This window comes from Phoca vitulina, unplaced genomic scaffold (genome assembly GCF_004348235.1).
Source record: "Phoca vitulina isolate PV1807 unplaced genomic scaffold, GSC_HSeal_1.0 scaffold1, whole genome shotgun sequence".
Classification (NCBI taxonomy): Eukaryota; Metazoa; Chordata; class Mammalia; order Carnivora; family Phocidae; genus Phoca; species Phoca vitulina.
Window position 1 is genome coordinate 29,851,197 of NW_022589704.1, and position 21,533 is coordinate 29,872,729.

Sequence of the window (21,533 nt, forward strand, 5' to 3'; positions counted from 1 at the left end):
GGATGGTTCTTTGACCCCTGAGGAAGGCTCCTGGGTTGATGGAATGCTCTTAATACACCCCATGAGTCGGGGGTGGTGGAAAATCCTTCTACGACTTCTTCTTGACCACCATTTAGAAGCATTAAACAGCCAGGAGGTGGTATTTCCTACATTTTCCCCCAGCCCCCCACTGATAGAAATATTTTATATAACTAATCACTAACTACTCAGAAAGGAGAAGTGAAGAAAAATACATGTCAACACAATCTGGCTTTCTGCATAAGTTTCCCCAAGCCCCTCTCGAAGTTTTTATAGAAAGTTCCTCTTACAAACTGTTCCAGCCTGATGGTTCCAGGTTCATAGTCATCATATAATTATCTTCATTACTTGCTCCAAAATGAAGTCTGGAATATTTTGGAGCCTTGAACATGCGGTAAGTTCCCATTTTGTCTGGGAAAGTACTCATAAACTGGAGATCAATGTCCCCACGGAAGAAATAATTTGGTAGGCAAGGGGTATGATGTCGCTGCTACCTCTCCAGAGGAAGCTATCTGTCTCCACAGGGCCGAGAACATGATTCAGCTCCACTGGTCCCATTCCCCCTGGGGCCCCTTGACAGGAGAGTCCAATCTCCAGGGATTTGCCGTCAAGAGAAATTTTGTGGAATCACACTGAGCAATTTAGCACTTAGCAACTTTTGCAAAATCCCACACCAATCATAAAAGTTGGCTCAGCTGCTCAAATTGGATAAAACTCCTAACAAGCAGTAATAAAAATAAAAGAAGAAAAAGCTGGCATTCAGCCTCAAGGAGAAAAACCCACCTACCTCCCACAGCAAGGCCCTGTAGCTCAGAAGGCGATATGCAAACTTTGGAAACATCAATTTGTTCAAAGCCTACATTTCAACTTTGTTCTCAGAGGCAAAAGTGAAAAAAAAGCCCAGATGTTTGTATAAAAATATCATCATTTTATTACATTCCACACAATACATTTTCAAATAGTTTCCAATGTCCACAAGTTATTTTGACACACAGGTAACTGAGCAATGCAAGAGATGTCACAGTTATAGGAAGAGGGAATAAGAATAGAAAGTAAAAATCTTTAAGTTTTCTTGTTTTGTTGTTGTTCTTTGGTAATTTTCGATTATTTAGGTGTTTGCTTGCCTGCTAGTTTCATTTGAAAGACAGGGTCTTTTTAAAGATGGGGTATCAATGTTGGAAATATTACTGGATTTCCTATCCTATTCTGGCTTTAATCCCAAAAATGTGGGATAAGGGAAAAGACAATTTCACTTTATTTTCAGTGTCCTGTTTTGTCAATGACAATGCTATGATTTTTTTTTTCTTTTTTCTGCCTTCACCAGCAATTAGGGGGATAGCAGTTGTTAGCATAATATCAAGGAAGGGATTTTTTTTTTTTTTTTTTTTTTTACCCCAGAGATAAGGGTTTCCCTCCTGGAGCTGTTGAGATGGAACCTCTACTAAGGCAAAAACATTACCAGCCCAAGTTAGACCTTCAATTCATTCATTCATTCATTTATATTTTAATAGTTGCTATCACCTCTTTGTCTTCTGAGAAGCAACTCTAAACACATGCATGCATGCATTCACCTGTCCAGTCTATTTTTCTTAGAAGAGAGTGATCCTTCCCCGCCCTCTATGAAATACAGAATTTCGCTTTCTAAAGCTGCGAAGCATGATTTTATAGAAGAGCTGCCCTTTGAGCATAGTACCTGGATAATACTATGAAAGTTGCTGGGCCACAGAGAGAGAGAGAGAGAGAGAGAGAGAGAGAGAGAGATGTGACATCCCCAGCTGAACTGCATCATGGGATTCACAAAGATTTGAGCAGTCTCATATTTTCAACTATGGCATGTACATAAAGATGATGCCACATGGGGCATCAGATAAAGACACAGCAAATGCACAAAGTTGTTGTCATCTTCTTTTAAAGAAGGGAAATCCTCAAGGGTATATAGTAACTCAGACAGTTGCTACACTGGCTGGATTTTCCAGGTGTAATTTCCTGACACCATGCCCCTCCACAGGGTGCCTACAGGGATGTCAATCCTTTCGAGGGAACGCCTGGCCCCAAACGCACAACTGGATGTGGACACCTGAGATAAAAAGCCCTTAGTGACTGGCATGGAATTCATCACACGGTATGCTGGGCCCTTGCCCCTCCCCCTCTCCTGGCTTCTTTTTCCATCTTTGGCTGGGGTAGGACACTTGAAATCTCAAGGTAGCTCATGCTCTGGCCTTTCATCTTTTCTTTTCTTGGCAGCGCTGCTGTGGTTGAGACAGAGTAGCTCTTTGAAATAGAATAAGAGTGGGAGAGCACCTTTCTTTCAGAAGGATGAAAAAAGCCAGATGTGAAAGTGAGTGTGTGCTGGAGGGATCTGCCAATATACTCTGAAAGAATGCTAAAAGTCTCTCTCTCCCACGCAGCCAAAAAAAATTAATATTTTGTTCTCAGAAGGTACCTGGAGGCTCTCAGCCCAGGCAACCATCTTTGGAGAGAATCTTATCCTTCCCTGGTGGATTCCGAGCAGGAGGGTGAGAAATCAACACCCCCAAGGCTGAGCCCCAGTTCGCTGAGCATCTCATTAAAATACACATTTCCTATCAATGAAATTGACTTCATTATTGAATCTATCCTTTGTGCAATATCATTAGGCAATTTATCTCCAATATCCCTCTCCCTGCGTTGCTTAGAGAAGACACATGGGCAGCAACAGATTTATTTTCATTATATCCTCTCCTGATGCAGCAACATCTGGAAATGCCAGGCCAGCCTATGAGGGTGTATTTGCCAGATGCTACGAATGCTTTAAGGGGTAGCATACTGACACGTGAAAAAAAAATGATTACTTTTTTATATTCTCATAATATTTAAATAAGTCAGGTGGACAGTCTTATGTTTTAGTGGCTGTAGATTCAGGCACACATTAACACCACGAAAGGAAAGCAAATGATCCCTTTCCCCCATATTTTACAAATGCTATTACAGTGACCAATAGAATACCAAAGAATATGATTTTTAACCTTCTTCCTCAATGCCATCCCAAATTGGGCACAATAAGCCCCCCAACCCCCCCCGAGTGAGGAGACTTTTAAAAGACCACACTTCAGTCCTTCCTTCTCCTCCCTTCTCTCCTCCACCTCCTGCTCCCAACTTAAAACAGGCTACTGCTTTTCCTACGCCAGTCTCAGATTTGTTATTCTTTATGACTTATTCCAAGATTGGACTTAACTGATAAAAGCTAAACATTCATTATGAGCTTCTCTTTTATAAGGCAACATGAGACAGATTTGCTTCAGGGCTGGAAGTCGAGATGGTTCTGCACACACCCGAAGGCCGGCTATCTTGCTACTTCAAAGACTCCAGGAGACATGACAACGGGTCATGTCTGAGTGCGTTGGGGGGACTTTCCTCTTGGGTCAGATGGGTTGGGAATGGGACAGGGAGGGGAGGGGCCACATTTCATCTCATGTGGCCTCTAGATTTTTAGGTACCTGGAGATGATAATGGTAGCCAACAGAAACCCAGCCAGAGCTAGATAAGGCAACAAAAAGCTTCAATCTCTTCTCCAAGTAAACAAAACTAGTACAGTATATTATTTTCTTGTAACATGTATCCCCGGAGAAGTAACACAAGAATTAAAGGGGGTCCTCTCTGAACACACCCACACACACTACTCCCCACAATGAGTCAGTCTCTCTCTCACACCCACACCCCCCCCCCCACACAGAGCTATTCACACGCAAATGTATACTATGTACAAACACACAGAGCCAGGTTTCCTCTCGAGCCTCCTGGCAGACTGCCCACCGAGAGGAGGTAGGGGATAAGGCAAGGGGAAGAAACAGGGAACCAGTCTCCGAAAGAAAACCAGCTGAGCCTTCAGTTGTGAAGTGCTGAGGGGTGTATCTCTTCTCATATTCCAAGATGCAGCATCAGAGTTGGGGGTGGTTGGTTTGGAATCAACAAAAGGGGGGAAAAAAAGGACCCAAGGACAATGGTCAGGATGAATAAAAGCACACAGGGTTTGGGCCGAGAGAGAGAGAGAGAGAGAGAGAGAGAGAGAGAGAGAGAGATGTCTGAGAGTTCACACAGAGACTAGGCGAGGAGAAAAAAGTGCAAAATCGAGGCAACATGTTTGCAGTCTTTCTCGTTTGTTTTGGGTGCTGTCCTTTGCTTCGGCCCTCAGCAGTGCGAGCCGCGGTCTTGCTCTAGTTTAATGGTTAGGGTGGGCTCCACCGCCAGAGGGGCCCCGTTGGTGTAGTGGGAGGTTTTGTAGGTGATGGAGTGATCGGTCTTCTTGGCCGCATAGCGGAACCGGTGGTAGTGGAGCACCAGGGCCAGGGCGACGGAGACCAGCACCAGCACGGCGCCCCCGGCGGCCATTACGTAATACCAGTAGGCTGGGATGGGCTGCACGGGCACCGTGTCCACTGTGGGCTCGGTCCCTGGTAGGAGGGTGCCCCCTGGTGGAGAGACACAGAAGAGTGTTGCTAGGCTGAGAGCATGCAGACTAATCAAAAAATTAATTAAAAAAAAAAAAAGAAACACATACATGCTTTGGAGTGGATAGGGAAGGGGACAGGGGAATAAGATGGTACTGAGTATTTCACTCGTGCCAAGCACTTTTAAATGATTGATATTATTTCCTACTCACAACCGTATGAGATAGGTACTGTTGGACCCATTTCACAGATGAAGTCTAAACAGAGGCTCAGTGAGGTTAAATGAACAGTGGTTATACAGCAAGTAAGTAGGTAAGTATGGGAGTCAACCAAGAGCTGTGTGATTACAAGGCTCTTTTCTTCTTTCTGTTAAACCACAGTTACTTTATCATAGATAGAAGCGTTATTAATTCACACACATACATACACACATGAATACACACAAGTAAATGATGCTGAAATGAGTTCCGGGATTCCGTAAGGCTGATTCTCTGAATGGGTGGAAATTTTTGGTCTGGTTGGCCAGCATTCTTAGACAGTGTATTAATTAGGCTGGCTAGACTTAAAGGTGAATTCCACTTTGGTTTGCCAAAGCTTCCATGCCCATTGAAATCAGCCTGGTCTTGTCTAAGCAGGTCAGTTATCACTGTCAAGCCATGCCTAACACATCTTCGTTTTTTTTTTTTTTTTTAAATTGGATAGAGGATCTTAAAACCTGATTGGAAAGACATTGCAACAAAAAAAATGTGGACACAAATGATAGTGGGTATGAGAGAGAGAGAGAGAGTGAGTGAGTGAGTGAGAGCCAAGGCAGGGAGATCATTCTTAATCACGGAAAAGACAGAGGAGGGAAGAGAAGCTAGCAGAGGATTTCGAAGGCAACCACGTTCACTGGCCAGCCTCTGGTTGCCATGGAGATGATATAGCAGATGTAAGCCCAGGGTAACTCTGGGGAAAGACTGGCTAGAGTCCCACTTGATGCAAAACAGTGCTACAACTTGATTCTCCCAAAGATTTACATCAGATGAGAATCTGGCCCAGAACGGGACTAGGAGCTTTGGAGCTTGCCAAAACCAGACATGATCTTTACTTCTGAAAAATGATGCATGCTTAACCTATGAAAGCTTACATCCCTAGTTGCTTACATCAACTGGTGGTGGCCAGAAAGATGCATCCTCTCTATCCCTGGGATCCCCCCAGGGAGAGCCACGGCTGGGAGGGGCCGATGCCTTCTTCATCCATCCTTGGTCCTACGCTGTGGGTGCATCTCTCTGCTCAAGAGGCAGCCAGGGCGGATTTATATTTCCATGCCTCCCCCATGAGACCTGGAGCCCCTCAAGCAGAAGAACTCGCTCTCCCGTTGATTTCTAACTCAGGGTATGCACAAAGAAGGCGCTCATGACTAAAAGACCTTCTGAGGTGAAGACTCGTATGTGGGGGTCAGTGTTGGCCAAGTCCTCAGCCTGAACACCAGAATGCCTCTCTTTGATTTGGGGATTGGCTGAGGGGTGGGTCAGACCTTCTGATGTTTTCTCAGAAGTGGGAGAAACATGAGAACCTTTTTCTTGGAATATCTTTTGGAGCCTCCGCACCCTCCCAGGCTTTACTCACTGGCTCCCCCAGTGTGAGGGATCCTCTTCCGCTAAGGTGCAGGATCTGTCGGTGCCTCTCGGGCCCTCAGGAGTGCCGCGGTATTGGAAGAGCTTTGACAGGGATGTGTCAGACCGCAGACGGACTGGCGGCCACAGCAACAGCCCCACTCTCCCCTTTCTACCTTGTCTTCTTCATGACCACCTACTCTGTTTTTCTTTATTCCCACCTCATTTCTGTCATTTAATAATTTCATTACTGTAGCTGAGGAAGCTCTTTATCTCCCTCCCTCCCCCTCCCTCTCTCTCTTTCTGTCAATCTTTGTGACCATATTGAAAATTATGCACAGAAACAGAGAAAGCAAGGCGCTGAAAACGGCTCCTTGAAATGGCCAGCTTGCGAGCCACAGTGAACTGGTGTCAACTCATTATTCAGGTCACCAAGAGTATCTGCTGCCTGGCAACCGTCCTGCTGTTGGATTTGCACGTGGGCTCAGAAGAAGGCACGAGAAACAACAAAGTGTGTGGGGACGGGCTGACGTTCCCTGGTGCCAACCCCCTCTCCCCAAAGGGCGTCCTTGGGTTTGCCTCTGATTTCTGATTTCTTTTTTTTTTTTTTTAAAGATTTATTTATTTATTTGAGAGAGAGAGAATGAGAGAGAGCGAGTACATGAGAGGGGGGAGGGTCAGAGGGAGAAGCAGACTCCCTGCCGAGCAGGGAGCCCGATGCGGGACTCGATCCAGGGACTCCAGGATCATGACCTGAGCCAAAGGCAGTCGCTTAACCAACTGAGCCACCCAGGCGCCCCTGATTTCTGATTTCAATTTGGTGCCACAGTGGGGATTCGCCCCCAGGGATTAACTCCCCACCTGAACGAAGCACCTGACCAGACCACAGAGGTAGGAGCACACATTTTTGTCGAGTGGAAAAGTCATAACTGCCCACCTTCCCTCCAAATCACATTGTCTCAGGTTCAAAGGCTTTCCTTCAGTCGAGATGCTGGTTTTCAACATTAAATACACCGCCTCCCCCCAAGGCTCAGAGTGCCAGGGCTGGGCCTTAATGCTACTCCTAAAGTGTTTCTTGTGATAGCGACAATGTTGGGGCATGGTGGGGAGGATTTGGGGGCCCACCAGAGGCAGGGGAAATCGTAATACGTGGATTACATGTTCAGAGTCAGAGCTAGACCTCTGGCCTCAGAGTTCTGCTCTGCTTTGGAAGACACACCCCACATTTGGTAGAAGACCCGCTTCCCCTTTCCTACCAATGCTCCTCTCCCCCCAAATTATCAACACGAAGAAAATTTTCATGACAAAAGCCATTTTGTAGACAGCGATGGACAGTATATTAGCTCCTTAAATGTTTTCCTTGGACAATTGTTTTGAGAAATGAGAAAACATGCTACATGAGTTTGTGTTTATAATGTTAAGGGAGTTAGAAAAGAGAGGATCCATTTCACAATTCTCCCCTCATCCCTTGCAGGCAATTTTGGGTGACCCGTAGTTGGGGCCAGAGTTTCTCAGAACATTCTCCAGCTAAAGGGACTCAACTCCCACAGGCAGGCGGATCGCTGGTTTGGAATCTGGCTTTGCGGCAGCCTTCGAGGGCTGCATACTAAGGCTCTGCTTTGCCAGATAGAGGAAAGGTGACAGATCAGTAGGGGCTAAATGTCTTGCCAAAGCAGCAATCCAATGAATGTCAGACAGACGGATGGATGGATGGATGGATGGGGGAATGTATTTGAAACAACATCCAGATTCCCCGGAAAACATTAATGACCCACTGGTACTTCACATAGCAGTTATCCTTGGAAAGTGCTAGTGATGTGGCTGGCTCATATTGTGCCTCTAGGTGAAGTTGCAAGAAAGGGGCCCCCTTCAGACAAATGTCACCTGTACCAGGTCCCCAGGTTGGTGATTGGCTCTATTTTGGCCCCACTTGTCCCCTCAGTCACATGGGGTGACTGGGCCATTGCTTTGCAACAAAGGAGCCTGGGCTGGTCCTCCAACATGGGAGAAAGAGTGTGGAGAAGACTCTAGCCTTGTCCAGAGCTGGCCACGTGCCAACCTGAACGTTCCTTTAGATTGCACTAACTCTTACCACTTACTCACATCCCCTTTTCTCCCCCCCCCCCAATTGGAACATGCTTTCAACTCTTGAACTATTTTTCATTAATTACCATCCTCTAATTCTCCACAAAGTCTTCTCATTGTGTGAGATAATGAGAAACAGATATTTAAAGAGTCAATAACGCCAAGTGTATTTGCAAGGTTGAGCAGGCTTCCATCTGTAACAGTTCTAAGCTCCCTGGAGGAAAGGGGGCAATGCAAAGGCAAAGAATTTGAATTGTGACAAACAATACATTGTAAGAAGCCATGCATAGGAGGAGACCAAGGGGGAACAAGGACACAGTGGGTAGTGCTCCTTCCATTCCTATTGTGCAACTAGGGTTACTAATTAATAACCACTGGGAAACGTGGCCAGAACAGCAGCTAGAGTGAGCGGTCATTTCCTGAGTGCTGGGTGTGGGGCTTCGGGCCTCCCATGAATCACCTTGTTTATTCCTCGTGACCCTCAGATGGGAAACCTGAGGATCTGAGAGGACAAGCGATTTTCTCCTGGTTTGATCTGGAGGAAAATTGAGTAAGAGGGCAGAGGAGCACAAAGTAAAATGCTCAGAGGGAGCAGAGTCCTCGGAGGAAGTTCACAGCGCTGATAAGTAGCAGGGTCAGGACCAGAAGCACATGCACCGAATCTCCGGCCAGTACGGGAACCCAGGGCTCAGATAACCTCTCTGGCCCACTGCCTATTTCTGTCCATTCTAGAACAAAGCCGCCCTTATTACCTCGTGCTTATGGCCACTCCGGTGCTACAAGGGCAGAGTTGAGGACCTGTGACACAGAGTCTCCTAAAACCCAACACATTGACTGTCTCTCCTTCTACAGAAGAATTATGCAGAGCCCCGTCCTAACCAAGCTGGGAAGGGACAGAAGTAGTCCTCTCCCTCTCTGCCCCCGACTTCTGCCCAAACCTGTCTGAGGACTGTCTCAGTCAAGTTCCTGCTGAGTCATGGTAAAGAGAAAGCATCTCCCACAGCTAAGCTCATCAAATGTCCTCAGGACCTGGAGGAGTCCCCCAGGTCTCCAAAAGAAATGTTTTGAAGGACACCAACGGTGAGGCATCTCTCTCAGAAGAAAGAAAAAAGGCTCAGGGCAAATAAGAACTGTTTAGGCCTGGCCTGTCTGCAGAGTCCTTTCTGCACAGGTTGAAAATGAGGTGCTAGGGAAGGAGTATTTCAGATAAAAGGCTTGTTTAGTTTGTGAGATTAAACACACAACAACAAAAAAATGGGTTGCCTCCTCTAGAAGAGTTTACAGAAGATAGTAGAAGAATGTGGTCACGCCTACTGATCTGTTTGGAAGAAGAATGTTAAAATACAAAATCTCCCTGAGAAATGGCTCTTCGATTTGCTTACGAGCAGTGTTTGGGCGGGGGCGGAGGGGGGTCCTCGGGAGGCTTCCACGAGGCTAGCAGATGCTGCACTGAGCTCCCATATCTCTCCAAAATGCCCTAAATTCAGATTGGTGGCTGCCAGTTTCGGACCCTTCTCTTCGGTGGCACTCACTTCTTGGAGAGAGGAAAAGTCGGTAAAAAAACCTGTTCTCCCCTTAGAGAAAGTGATGCTGGCAGCTGTTTAGATGAAGGCACGCTTGAGGGGAGGGGCGCGTCAGCCCCCTTTGTGACAGGAGAGGCAGTCTGCGCGAGCAAACCTCACAAAGAATGCCTCGGTGTCCCCTTAGGCAAGCAATGGCAGCCAAGCAGTGACGAGGTTTACACACATCTCATCTCCATGCTCCCTTGCTCAGCAACACCTAGCCTTAATCTGGCAGCTGGAGACGTCAGGGGCGGGGGGGTTGGGGATGAGGAGAGAGAATTGCACACCACAGCTGCCTATCGGGAACCCTGGCAGGCTTCAGGAATACTTCTCTGCCTTTCGTACCGCACCCCCTCTTGGAAGTGCTTCTAGGAGAGAAGAGCAGGGAAGCCAAGGAGAGAGGGAATCTGAGGCCAACCCCAGGTCCTGCGCCCTGGGGTGAGGGACACTACGTTGGTAGGCGACGCCTCTGGGGGGTGGCCCGTGGGGGAATGAGGATGGGGGGAAAAGAGGAGAGATGGGCAGAGATGGACCAGTTGGCACCAAAGAAACAGAACTTAAACCCCGAGGCAAACCCCAGCCAGCTCTGTCGCTACCCCAGGACGGGTCTCTCTCATGACTGAGATGTTCACTTTCTCCTGGTTTTACCTGGAGGAAAATGGAGCAGGACTGTGGAGAGTGAAACCCAGAGATGGGCCCTACAGCTCTCAGAACTGGTCTGACACATAAAACCCAGGCTTACAGCCATTAGTAAGAGATACTGATGTTCCTTTTAGCATCCATCAGTGGTAGACACAGCGGTTCTGAATCCTCTACTGTAACAACCACCCCTCCTGAGTGCACCCGTGCCTGGGACTTCCATGGGTCTCTAACGGGGAAGGTACCAGACCCAGTCTCTCTGCTCCTGCGTTGTTCAAAGTCCCCAGCCTCTAACGTGAACAAAACCTCTTGCTTCTACTGTGAGCTGCTAAAAATAACCACCTGGTCAACAACTACAGAGCTCTGATCATGGGCTTTCCATATTTTTACTGGCTTCTTTATTATTCTTTTTTCTTTTACTGAAAAAAGAAAGTATTGGTTAAGAGGAAATAATCCATCATCTTAATTATACCACTTTTTGGTTCTTTCTTTTTTTTCTTTTCCTTTATACAATTTTTCATTTGTTAAAGCTCAAATTCTAGAAAAAGATACATGACGGCACTACGGTTATAGCCGCTGCTTAAAAAAAAAAAAAAAGAAAGGAAGAAAAAAATGCACACCCAGGCTACATTGTTTAAAATGTGACTCATAACAACAACAACAAAAGTCTTCTTACAAATCACATGACAACGCAGCTTATTCATTCTCTCTCCTCCTTGTTCCTTCTCTACACATTCTCTTTTTCTCTATGGCTTGTTTCTCTTCATTACGGACTCACACCCTGGTTTTCAACCAAAGTATACACACTAAGCAGAACACACAGGTGACTGGAATAAGAAGAAAATGTTTCATGGCAAGAAATGAGTAAGAGGCAGAGAATGAAAGACACTTTCAAATATAAAAGATCAAGAATACCTCATAAGACCCAGCCCAGAGGCCACTTTTATTGCATTTCCTTAAAGATTTACCTAGTACACATCGGTCTCTCCTAAAGAATGAGATTGCTTCTGTCTCATTCTTAATTTATAATGGAAAAGAAAAACAACCGGGATTCAAAAAAAAAGCCATACTAACAATGTAACCGCCTATTGTTATTAGCGTTACACCATCCAACTTTCCACATCCTGCCTGCCCAAACCTGATTTCTCTTTGTTTCCCTTTTTGAGTGAAAAGGCTGATTTAATCCCAGGACACCCACGCCCCCACTGGGGCTGCCACTGACCAGGAGAGGTATGCTATGCCGGTCACTCACTAGGTTAGACAGAGCAAATGGCCATCCCCTTTCCTCTCCCCAGTAGAAGGCTCTGCTTGAGTCAAAACCCAGAGTTGCATGCTGAGGTCAAAGGGGCCTCGGCCCAAAAGAAGACCGGCCCTGAGTTCACCTTGCTACGGCCTCCGAGTTCCGCGTACAACTTGCAAACGTGATAGAAGTTGTCCGCTTTCAATTCCAATCCTGCCCTTGACTCTACGTTCCTTGGCCAAGTCTCTGCCCCTCAAGACTTGGTTTCCTTCTTCCAAAATGCTTGCACTCTCCAGAGACAACAGTCAGGGGCCAATCCATGCCTCCCATGCGCTGCTTTTGCTTAACCCCCGAATCAGCCCATCGGGAGCGTGCCGGAGATGCTTACCTTCAAGTCACTAAGCCCTGTGTTTATTTTGGCTAAGTGAGCACTGCGGCTCTGATGATATTTTATTTATATATTGTGTACAAGGGAACATGACTGGACTGTGAAGCCTCACGGTAAACAGAGCCTCAAGAACAGCACATGCGCCCTGCATTGTTGAATCTCTTAAGAAGCAAAGCACTTAGCCCCTGTACCTGTCAGTCATGGACTCAGACATGCGGGCTCACACACAACACTGCGTGCCCGTTGTCAGTCTTTAGCCAGCCTTCCTGGGAGCTTGGAGTCTTAACGAGCAGGTTTGACTTGCCCCACAGAAACATTACCTTGGGTCCTGGAATTCCAAGAACTTGAATTCAACTGTGATCCAAGTGAGTCAGTTCGGATCTCAGCTTCCCTCCCCACACTTGGACCCGCATTAACATAAATCTCACACACCGAAGAGCATCAACACAGGCCCAGGTACACACTCCATACTTTCACATGTGCCGTGGGGAGCGGGGATGGCGTTCGGGAGGCACGGACGGGGGAGAAAGAAAGAAATTGTATTCTGTGTCGGTCTGTCATTCTCTTTCCTGCCACTTTCTTCCTCCCGCCCCCACCCCCCTTGTCTTAGAGGATGATGAGTGGAAAATTGGGCCAGATGATTTGGAGTCAAAAGCGCATCTAGGTGGCAAACAGGGAATTCATCTCTTTCTAGCCAGGAGCTGGACAGATTAATGAGAGCGAAGATAACGAGTCTAGACTTCGGATATAAAAATGACTTCCCTTATCTCTGGAATGCTGTCACCCCTGGGGTGAAGGCCAGCCGGTACAAAGAGGGCACAACAAGCCTCGCCGCTGTTCGTATGAAAACCCTCAGGGGTCAGGTGAGGGGGAGTGTTGGTGTGCGCTCTGCCACCCAGGCCAACAGAACGGAAGCCCTTCGAGGGGCTTCTAGACACTCAGCATTGGACAACTGGGTGGAAACTTCATCGGTGTCAAGTCACTGGAGCCCAAGGAGGGCAGGAGGCGAACCCCGCTGCCCCCCGCAGCACAGACCGTCACCACCACCCTCGCTCCGACCACGAGGCAGCATCCCAGATTCGTCTCTCTCTGCTCTGCTCTTTGTTAGGGAGCAAATGTCCTGTTCTGGTTTTCAGTCCTGTATTTAAATGCTCTAAGTCCAGGAGGCAAACATGCCTCCTCGTCCCCTTCACCGGACACCAGCTCCAGAATTCTGCAACTCTGTCTCCTCAGGACCGTCACTCCTTGTGTCTTTTCCCTAACTTTCTACGCTCGCAAAACCGCCTGCCACTGTACCTCACTGGGGGCTCACTGCGACCCCTGTCTTGGTGCCCTGCAGCTGGAAAGAAACCATCTTCAGGCGAAAATAAATCATTGCCACCTCGTTTCACTTTTAATTTACTGCTGATTTTTGTTGTTCAGTCTCCCCCACAGCCTCTCCTTTCTCACCACTCATGCATTTTTAGCCTCATTGCTCCCCGTTGGACAATGCAAGGCTGAAAGGTTTATCTGTAACCTATTTGTCTCTATTATAGGTTTCTAAACTTTAATTAAACAAGAGACAGTGAAGATCTCAATCCTCTTTCTGGGAATCTACAGGTGTTGTTGGTGCCATCTAGTGGCGGGAAGGTGTGGTGTCTGTTTTCTCTGGAGAGATCTGTCAAGTTTGGAGGTTCCTTCCCCACACCAAATTCACATCACATGGGTGGAAGAAAAAGACATGCAAAAAAAAAAATTTTTTTTTACCTTTAAAATTCTCACCTGCAAAAGCCGAGATGGGTTCTGGGGAAAAGAGAAGAAAAAATATTGAGTTAGATAAGGGGAAGAAATAATGGGGCAGGTGTAAGGTATGATGAAGATGACTTTTTGTAATACCCCATGGAAAATGTCCCCATGTCCACCTCATGCTCTAGACTGTCTAACACATCATCATCACAGGGGCTGGGGAGGGGGGTGAGAGAGTCCCCAAGTTGCTTTGGAACAAAAAGTCCTTTATAGAGCAATGGGTCTCTAAAGCATTGTAATCAGTCATTTACCACTGATTACTTTCTCAGAGCCTGGAGTACGTTTAGATGCCTGGGGCCTAAAGGGACTGGGGTGGTCCCAGGTGCTTCTGACATCATCAGGCACACACACATCCAGGACCCATGTGCCAAGAAAAGCTCTCGGTGAGTGATTACAGTCACTCTGCCTAGTAAAAGCAGGTCCCGTTCCTTCTCAGGATTCCCTCTTGCTTTTGGAAATGTCCATGTCTCCCATGGGAGACGGTCAGGATGCCCTTGGGGGTGACCTGGGTAAAACGTGTGCATCTTCTGTGGGCTGGCTGCTCAGCACTTCTGTCCAAAGGGACAGCCATGCTGTCCTTCCTGTGCTGGTCACCTGGCATGCAATGCTGAATCTTACAGCTCTGGGATCTTGGGCATTGAAGCTGTTAGCTTCGGAGCAAACTCTAAAATCTTACCTCACCTGCCATAGTTTGCCCTGCAGTTCATTCAGGTAAAGGAACAAACTGGGTAGTTGTGTTATCAGTCTGATATAACATATGTACTATTTTTGCTCACCAGTGAAGGCTTCCATTAAAAACATCAAAGCTTTGCAGCATGTAATTCTGACTGGCAGCTGTGCTCATCTTCTAGCATTTTCTTTGCTAAAAGCTGGAGTCTGATGATGGGGTCTTGCCACCCTGAGTTTCCATATACTTAGTGCATGTCTATTTCTGAATGGGAACAGGAGATAGAAGACTTCACCTCATTTCACACCCCTCCCATCCTGAATGCAGCCTAAGCTACAACTACATTCATTCCTCACCTCCTGCATAGACCGTTGCTGTTCTACCCACTGGGTACAACTGGGTTTGAAAATGGCGTGCTGCCTCCTCTTGTATATCCCAGCCCCCGGTGTCTTGTTTGGAAGAGCCACAAAGAGACAGGTGTTCACGTACCCATACAGTTCTCCAGTGGGACATCAGTGCTTATCCGAATGTCGTCGATGGCAATTTCTCCTGAATGTCCTTTTCCTATGACTCCCTCAAACACAATCTAGAAGCCAGAAGAACAAGAGCCATGTTAACCGAGCTCCCTGGTTCAAACAGTGCAAAGATTTCCAATTTTCTGTTAACTGCAGCTTAAAGTGTGTGTGTGTGTGTGTGTGTGTGTGTGTGTGTGACTGTACCTGGTACACATCTGTTGACCACAGGGCTATGGTACTTGAAATCTTAATTTAAAAAGAGTTGGTTCAAATCAAATGCATATCTGAAGGGATTAAAAATACACATAACAAGGTGATGGACAGTGTTGTCCAGTAACTGGAACATACTGATTAAAAGGACCGGAATCAGGACATGTTTAAAGGAGGGTTGAACTGTCCCTAGCCATTTTTGAAGTTCCTTTCTTGTAAATCTTTCAAATGCCCAATCAGGTATTTGGTAACTCAGAGGACATGACAGGTGGGGTAAGGTGAGAAATACAGTCCGCTGGGTTTGGATTGCCTCTGGCATAGCATTGTCTTATGGCTCCATTATTACAGCTAGGAGGGAGAGGATTTTTTCCTTCACAGTAGTTGACGGAACACCTACTATGTGCCAGGCACAAGGACGGTTACAAAATCTCGTAAGTACAACCTCTGCCCAGAGCTCCTCACCATCTGACGGGTGAGACGAAATGCAAACAGGTCCTTACAACACAGTGCATTAAGGTTTATAAATGGGAACGCAGGCCAGGGTGGGGCAGAACTCAGGACACCTTACAAGCTCTGGAGCGACTGCCAGCTGCATGCAGAAGCCCCTCTGCTCTGTGGTCTTCAATCATTCCTCGCTCTCACCCTCCCTAGGTTCTCTCTGCAAACGAGCACATGTCCTCTGGCAAGCTGAGCGAGCAGTTGGCTGCCTCACCAGCCGTCTGTTGCTGCTTCTCGTCTGGGGAGGAGCAGGTTAATGCCTTGGCTGGTTCTCAGTCACCTCTTCCACAGTGTGTCTACTCCTACCCAAGCCTCAGCCACAGCTGTGCATACCCATCTGTGCCTCAGTCTTTCACTCTGTGGGGCAGAGATAATAAAGCTCAACTCCTGGAGCGGTGGGGAGAGGAACCACTCATTTAGGAGTCTTTCTGGTTTGCTGGCCACTGAGTGCAAACAGCCACCCTCCCCTTCCCTCGCCCACGTGCCCCGGGACAGGTCTGGCAGGATTCTCCCCTCTTCTTGGAGTGCAAGGGGGCTCGGCAGCCTTCCTCCCCCGTGTGTGGAGGCTGGTTTGGGTTTATTTCCCTGGCTTCTGTGTCCCTTTGTCAGCCTACCTGATAGCAATCTAAACTAAAATGGAGAGAAGAAACATTTGTTGGGAAGATTTCAGCAATATAAAAGGCAATAGGAGGAACAAAGAACCAAGTCTGGGTGTAGAGATAGGCACATTTTGAATAACAAATAAGAGTGTCATTTAGTTGCCATGGCAATGTGAGAAACACAATGAAAACAGCGGCGCTTAACCACGTTCCCTCATGATGAATGGGCACGGCCCTTTGCAATATTGAAATACGGATCACAAAGATTCCCGGGATCTCTGCACCCACCTCCCGTCACCACCCTACCTGATACTCCACGTCATAGCTGGGCAAGATGATCCGCCCGTGTTTCCACTCATTGCCCTGGTCCTCGCGGATGGCCCAGAGGAGCTTGCTCTCCTGGCGGGCCTCGCGCACCACATGCAGCGCCACCCCGCGGCCACCTGTGGCTTGGTACTGGAACTCCATGCACACGGGGCTTTGGGGCAGGTGCACGGGAGGGCTGATGAGCCGGGCGTACTGGCCCTCTCTCCGCCCGTCGCTCTGCAGCCGCAAGAAATTCCTGTCATCTGTGGGAAAGAAGCCCAGAGGTTCCCATTACACTGGGGAAAGAGACCAGTTTGCGGCTGTGCCCCCCCCCCGAGAAAGCTGGAACCAGAGTTTGGGGGTCTTGTTTATTCACGTCCTTGTTCTCCAGGCCCTGTGTTTTCTTCTCAAGCTTAAGAGCTGGGCTCCAAAGCTGCTCCCTTTTGAAGCCTCTTTGGGAGCCTTGAGGTCAGGTTGGTCTTTCCTGCCTATTTCTCCGTATCACTCTCTCGGTGTCTTTGTGCACAGACGGTACTTGGAGCAGTTGGCCTTACGTCTTGGCTGGTGGTGTCTGTGCCTGTCTTCCCCCCCTAGAACCGAAGATGCCAGACCCATGTCTTATTCCCCATTGGCTTACCCAAAGGGCCAATGCATCCTAATGAACTAAATTCTAAGGGGGCGAGGTGGCTGCTAGACTGGAAGATGATTCTAGCCAGTGGCTTACGCTTCAAGCCTTTGTCATCTTGGCTGGGCACTGGCCAAATGGAAGACATTTAAAACCGTCTGTCTCCACCCGTGCTCCTAGGTGGTACCTGGACTCCAGCGACTGTCAGAAGCCAGCCTCGACCTTAAGCGGAAGAAGGGATGGTGGCTGTGGAGGGGTGGGGGTGAGCCAGGGGGGCCGGACACCCTACTCCCTTCCCTGTCCAGCCCGGGGAGGCCCGAATTGGCCTTTTTCAGGAAGCCAGGCAAACAGCTCCACCGAGAACAGGCACAGTCATCATCACTAATGAAGGCTACGTGTTTAATAGAGAATATACACTGGATGGGAAATTAAGGTTTCACCCATCCAAATGTTTGGAGGATGGGCCTTTTGGCTGATTAGTTTGCAAATACATCAGACCCCATGCAGAAGACGGAGGTCTTGTTGCCATTTGCAGACCCCATGCCCTGCAGACGCGTGTATGGGGGCCTGCGCCTGCAAACCCAACTACACAGGAGCGTTCTGGCCACTTGTACAGAAAACAGGGTGGCATTTGAGAAGACAGTCTCACCGCCTCCTTTTGGCCCCGAAACATCCTATGCCGAACACTTCCGCAAGGTGGCGGGGGATGTTCACACCACACAGCCAGCACATCAGACCCTTGTGGATCATGTTAATCTGAGACACACGCACCCAGCTTTCTTATTCACCAGGGACCGTGAACATCCTGGGCTTGTCAGGGGAGAACAGGCAAGAACTCAGAGCCCTGAATCAACAGGTTACCGTTGCTACCCCTGCTGACATCGTTGTTCTAGCAATGAGCGTGTCACTGGCCCCAAAACAGCGCCTTCCTTCTTTCCCACAGCCATCTCTCTCCTTCCTTCCTGCAACCCCCCCCCCCCCCCCGCCAAGCCCCTCCAGTTAGATTCTCTAGGATTACTGCTCCAGAAGCTACCCTCCCCTGAAGTCAAATCAGACCAGTTCAGGATGCATAGTTGGGATTCCAGTTTGTCTCCTTAACCATCCAGAACCACATGTCTAATACCCCCACAACAGGAGACCCCTTCAAGGCCAGAGGCAGCACAGATAACCGGGCAGCTGTCCACAGCACACATTTCAAAGGTGGTGATCTGCCAAGGGAGGAGACACGGGGGCCGCAACCAGACACTCCAAGGTCTTCCAAACCTACGCTTCTCCTATCAGATCCCGTTACTACCACTATTAATGATAATAATTATAAGTCATATTTGCAGAATGCTTTGCAGGTTTCCAAAGCACATTCACATGCATTGTTTCGTCTAATCCTTCCTAAATGCTTGTGAGAGCTCTATCTTCTGCATCTTATTTGTACAGGACGAAGACATGGAGGTCAGAAAGGTTCAAAGGACTTGTCCAAAGTAGAGAGGGTGGTAAGGAGTACAGCTGGACCTGACGTCAGGTTTTCCACCTCTGCAGTGGGTTCTTCGCTTCAGCTGTGCCCCAGGTACCTGCCCCACATCCGGGCAATCGTCACACTCTATTCAAGGTAAACTGGGCTTCCCCCCCCCCACACCCCCGCCCCTGCTCCCGCTTCTCCTTCCTGCCACCCCTCCCTCCCCTACCACTCTACCTCTCCCACCTCTTTCGCTAGTTCTTCTCCTACCCATTCTGGCACATTCCAGCTAATGCCTCTTTTGTCTCCACAACTCGAACATTTTACTGACTGTACCACTGATCTTGTTTTTAAAAAGACTCGAGGCCATTTCTCATGCATTTCAGCAGGTAACCACCCACTGCCTCGCGCTGTAATTTAACTGGTTTGCGTGTGTCTTTCCCCTCGCTACAGTGAGATGACAGAGTCCCAGGCTTACACATATAAGGGTTAATACTCTGCTGCTTCTCCCTGCCCCTCAACGGTGATATATAGATGCTACTACTCAAGAAAACTTTGTTCCCACAGATGAATGAATGACAAACACACAGATAAAGGAATGATAGGAGGCTCTATATTCTCACAAGACACAAGAACAGAGGAAGAATCAGCTAGCCTTTGCTAATCCCACAGATTCAGATAATCTCTTCACAATTCCCTCCCACTCTCCTGAGCCAACGCCCCTTTCAAAGGTGAGGAGAGCTGATGATAACAGGGTGACCTGGGGACACACCGTGGAGCCACCAGTGAGACCCTCCCCGCCCCCCCCACTCCGATGCTCCCGTGCTCCAGTAATTTCCAAGCCCTGACTGCTTCCACCTCAGATAGAAAGGAAACCAGATTTCAGAGACTTATTATTCAGCCTTCTTCCTTCACAGTTTCACAAATAAGACCCACTTGCTGCTTGAAAATTGCTTGGCAGAAATACTGTCACTTGTGTGAATTTACATTCTTAAGCGGCAGGGGATTCATAGCATAATGGTTAGAATTTAGTAAGTGAAATGTGTGTGGAGGTGGATTTTATCTGGGTCTGTTCTGTTTACCCATCCTGGTACTAAAACTTCAGGCACCATCAGGCCAAAGGTCTCCCAGGCTACTGTGCCCCGGACCCCAGCTAGCCCCCTCCTCCCCTCCTTCCCCCTCCTCTGCTCTCTCTCTCACAGTAAGACGATAATCGCACCGCATGATTTAAAGGACCACTGGAAGACCGGGGAGTTAATGCTGGTGGCGTGCTAAGCACGAGCAGCTGAAGGATCATAATTCAGTGCTGACATCTAAGCTAATCCACTAGTTTGCAGAATCTCAAGACAAGCAGGCCTCTGGATTTCACTTAGTTAAATCATTTGTGCCCCACTTGTCTGTTAAGTGCTACGAGCTCGAGGGAAGAGAGATGATATGTAAATTTAAGGAATTAGCAGTAGACATCAGTCAGAGGGACGCTGAGCCGCAAAACGTCCCTGCCTGTCGCTGAGGGGGCCTGATTAGAAGCAGGACGTCATGAAGGGATGGCTAAGACCGGGCAGGGCCCAGGGAGGGGACAGGACAGGCAGGGGCAAGGGAACTGGTGTTCACTGAGCACCTACTGTGTGCCCGAAGTCGTGCAGGAAGCGCCGTCTGCCTTTTCTTATATAATCTTCCCTGTGAAATCTAGGTCTGTGAAGCAAGTACCATTTTCTCCATTTTTACCAGAGAGGAAGCAGAGGCTCGGAGAACTGAAGCCACGTGTCCGAGACGGCTGCTAGCTGGAAGCACCGCACAAGGGAGCAGAATCGCCGGAGCGTGGCCGCTCATCTGGGCTGGAGCCCTCGGCTAACGCTCACCCATCATTTAAAGCCTCAGTCTCCCCGTCTGTAAAATGGGTCTAATAAGAACATTACAGGAGAGGGCTGTGAGGAGAAGGAAATGGAACAGGCCATGGGAAATGCTTTGCACGCTAACAGGGACATAGTAACACTCAATAGTAACAGGGACACAGTAAGCACTCAATAAAAGCTCTGATCTTTATCACTACTACTATTATCACTACACACACTGACTCCTATGTCTTGCCTTTTTTTTTTTTTTTTTGAAAGGAAAAGGGCCAAAAGAGCACCAATAACCTGGGAAGACCAGTCCTAGACTCACAAGGAAGTATGGTTTGGCCGGAGGGCAGTGGAGGTGCTCCAACCCCAGCAATCAGCCGGCCCCTGCTTGTGCATAATGCACTGCTTACCACATGTCTTTCCTGTCACTGTATAGGAGATGAAATAAACTACTACATGATTCTGGAATGAGAGTGGGACCTCAAGAGACAGCTTAGATCAGGTCAGCCCGGCTGCCCAGAGGAACCACGCTGAAAACGTCCCCAGAACAGCTGTCTACCCTCTGCTTTAAATTCTCCAGAGCAGGAGTTTCCATAGGCCACATCGGCAATGTGTTTTCTGGGTCACAACCCTAACTGTCAGGAACTTCTTAAATTCAGTTTTAAGTTTTCCTGCTGTCACTGAGACACATGTCCTCCTTCTATCCCTGATGGAGCACCGCCAATTTCTGTCCTCTGACTTGGAAACCTTTTCACTCGTGAAGAATTCAGACCCTGAGTCTTCGCTTTCTTGGGAAACTCAGCCCTTGCCTCTTCAAATGTCTACTTTGGGGGGCCTTAGTCATGGGGGTAGGTCTACACTAATGCTCCTCTAAGCTAAGTGCTTCAGTTCTTTGAAGTCATGGCACCCATATATGTGCTGTGAATGAAGTCTGTTCGCGTAGAACGTTCTAATTTATGGCCTACCACTGCCAAACACAGAGGAAAGTTGTAAGCACGCAGTGGGCTGGCATGATGCGGGGGGCGGAGGGCTTTAGCTATTGACTTGGACCTCAAGGAAAAGCCCTTTGGATTGTTAAGA

At 48.1% G+C, this 21,533-nt stretch overlaps 1 protein-coding gene across 4 annotated transcripts in view; it reads right to left on the minus strand.

The window, feature by feature from the left end:
- NRP2 (neuropilin 2) overlaps positions 1-21,533 on the minus strand; it is a 115,027-nt gene that overhangs the window by 17,307 nt on the left and 76,187 nt on the right. Inside the window, exons 13-16 of one of the 4 annotated variants that reach the window (XM_032403894.1) lie at positions 16,538-16,800; positions 14,899-14,995; positions 13,704-13,739; positions 908-4,466 (exon numbers count right to left, since the gene is read on the minus strand). In XM_032403894.1, the coding sequence (XP_032259785.1) occupies positions 4,186-4,466; positions 13,704-13,739; positions 14,899-14,995; positions 16,538-16,800 (677 nt within the window). In that variant the 3' untranslated portion in view covers positions 908-4,185. Of the gene's footprint in view, positions 1-907; positions 4,467-13,703; positions 13,740-14,898; positions 14,996-16,537; positions 16,801-21,533 lie in introns of those variants that run through there. The other 3 variants (XM_032403899.1, XM_032403885.1, XM_032403876.1) reach the window with 3 other exon arrangements.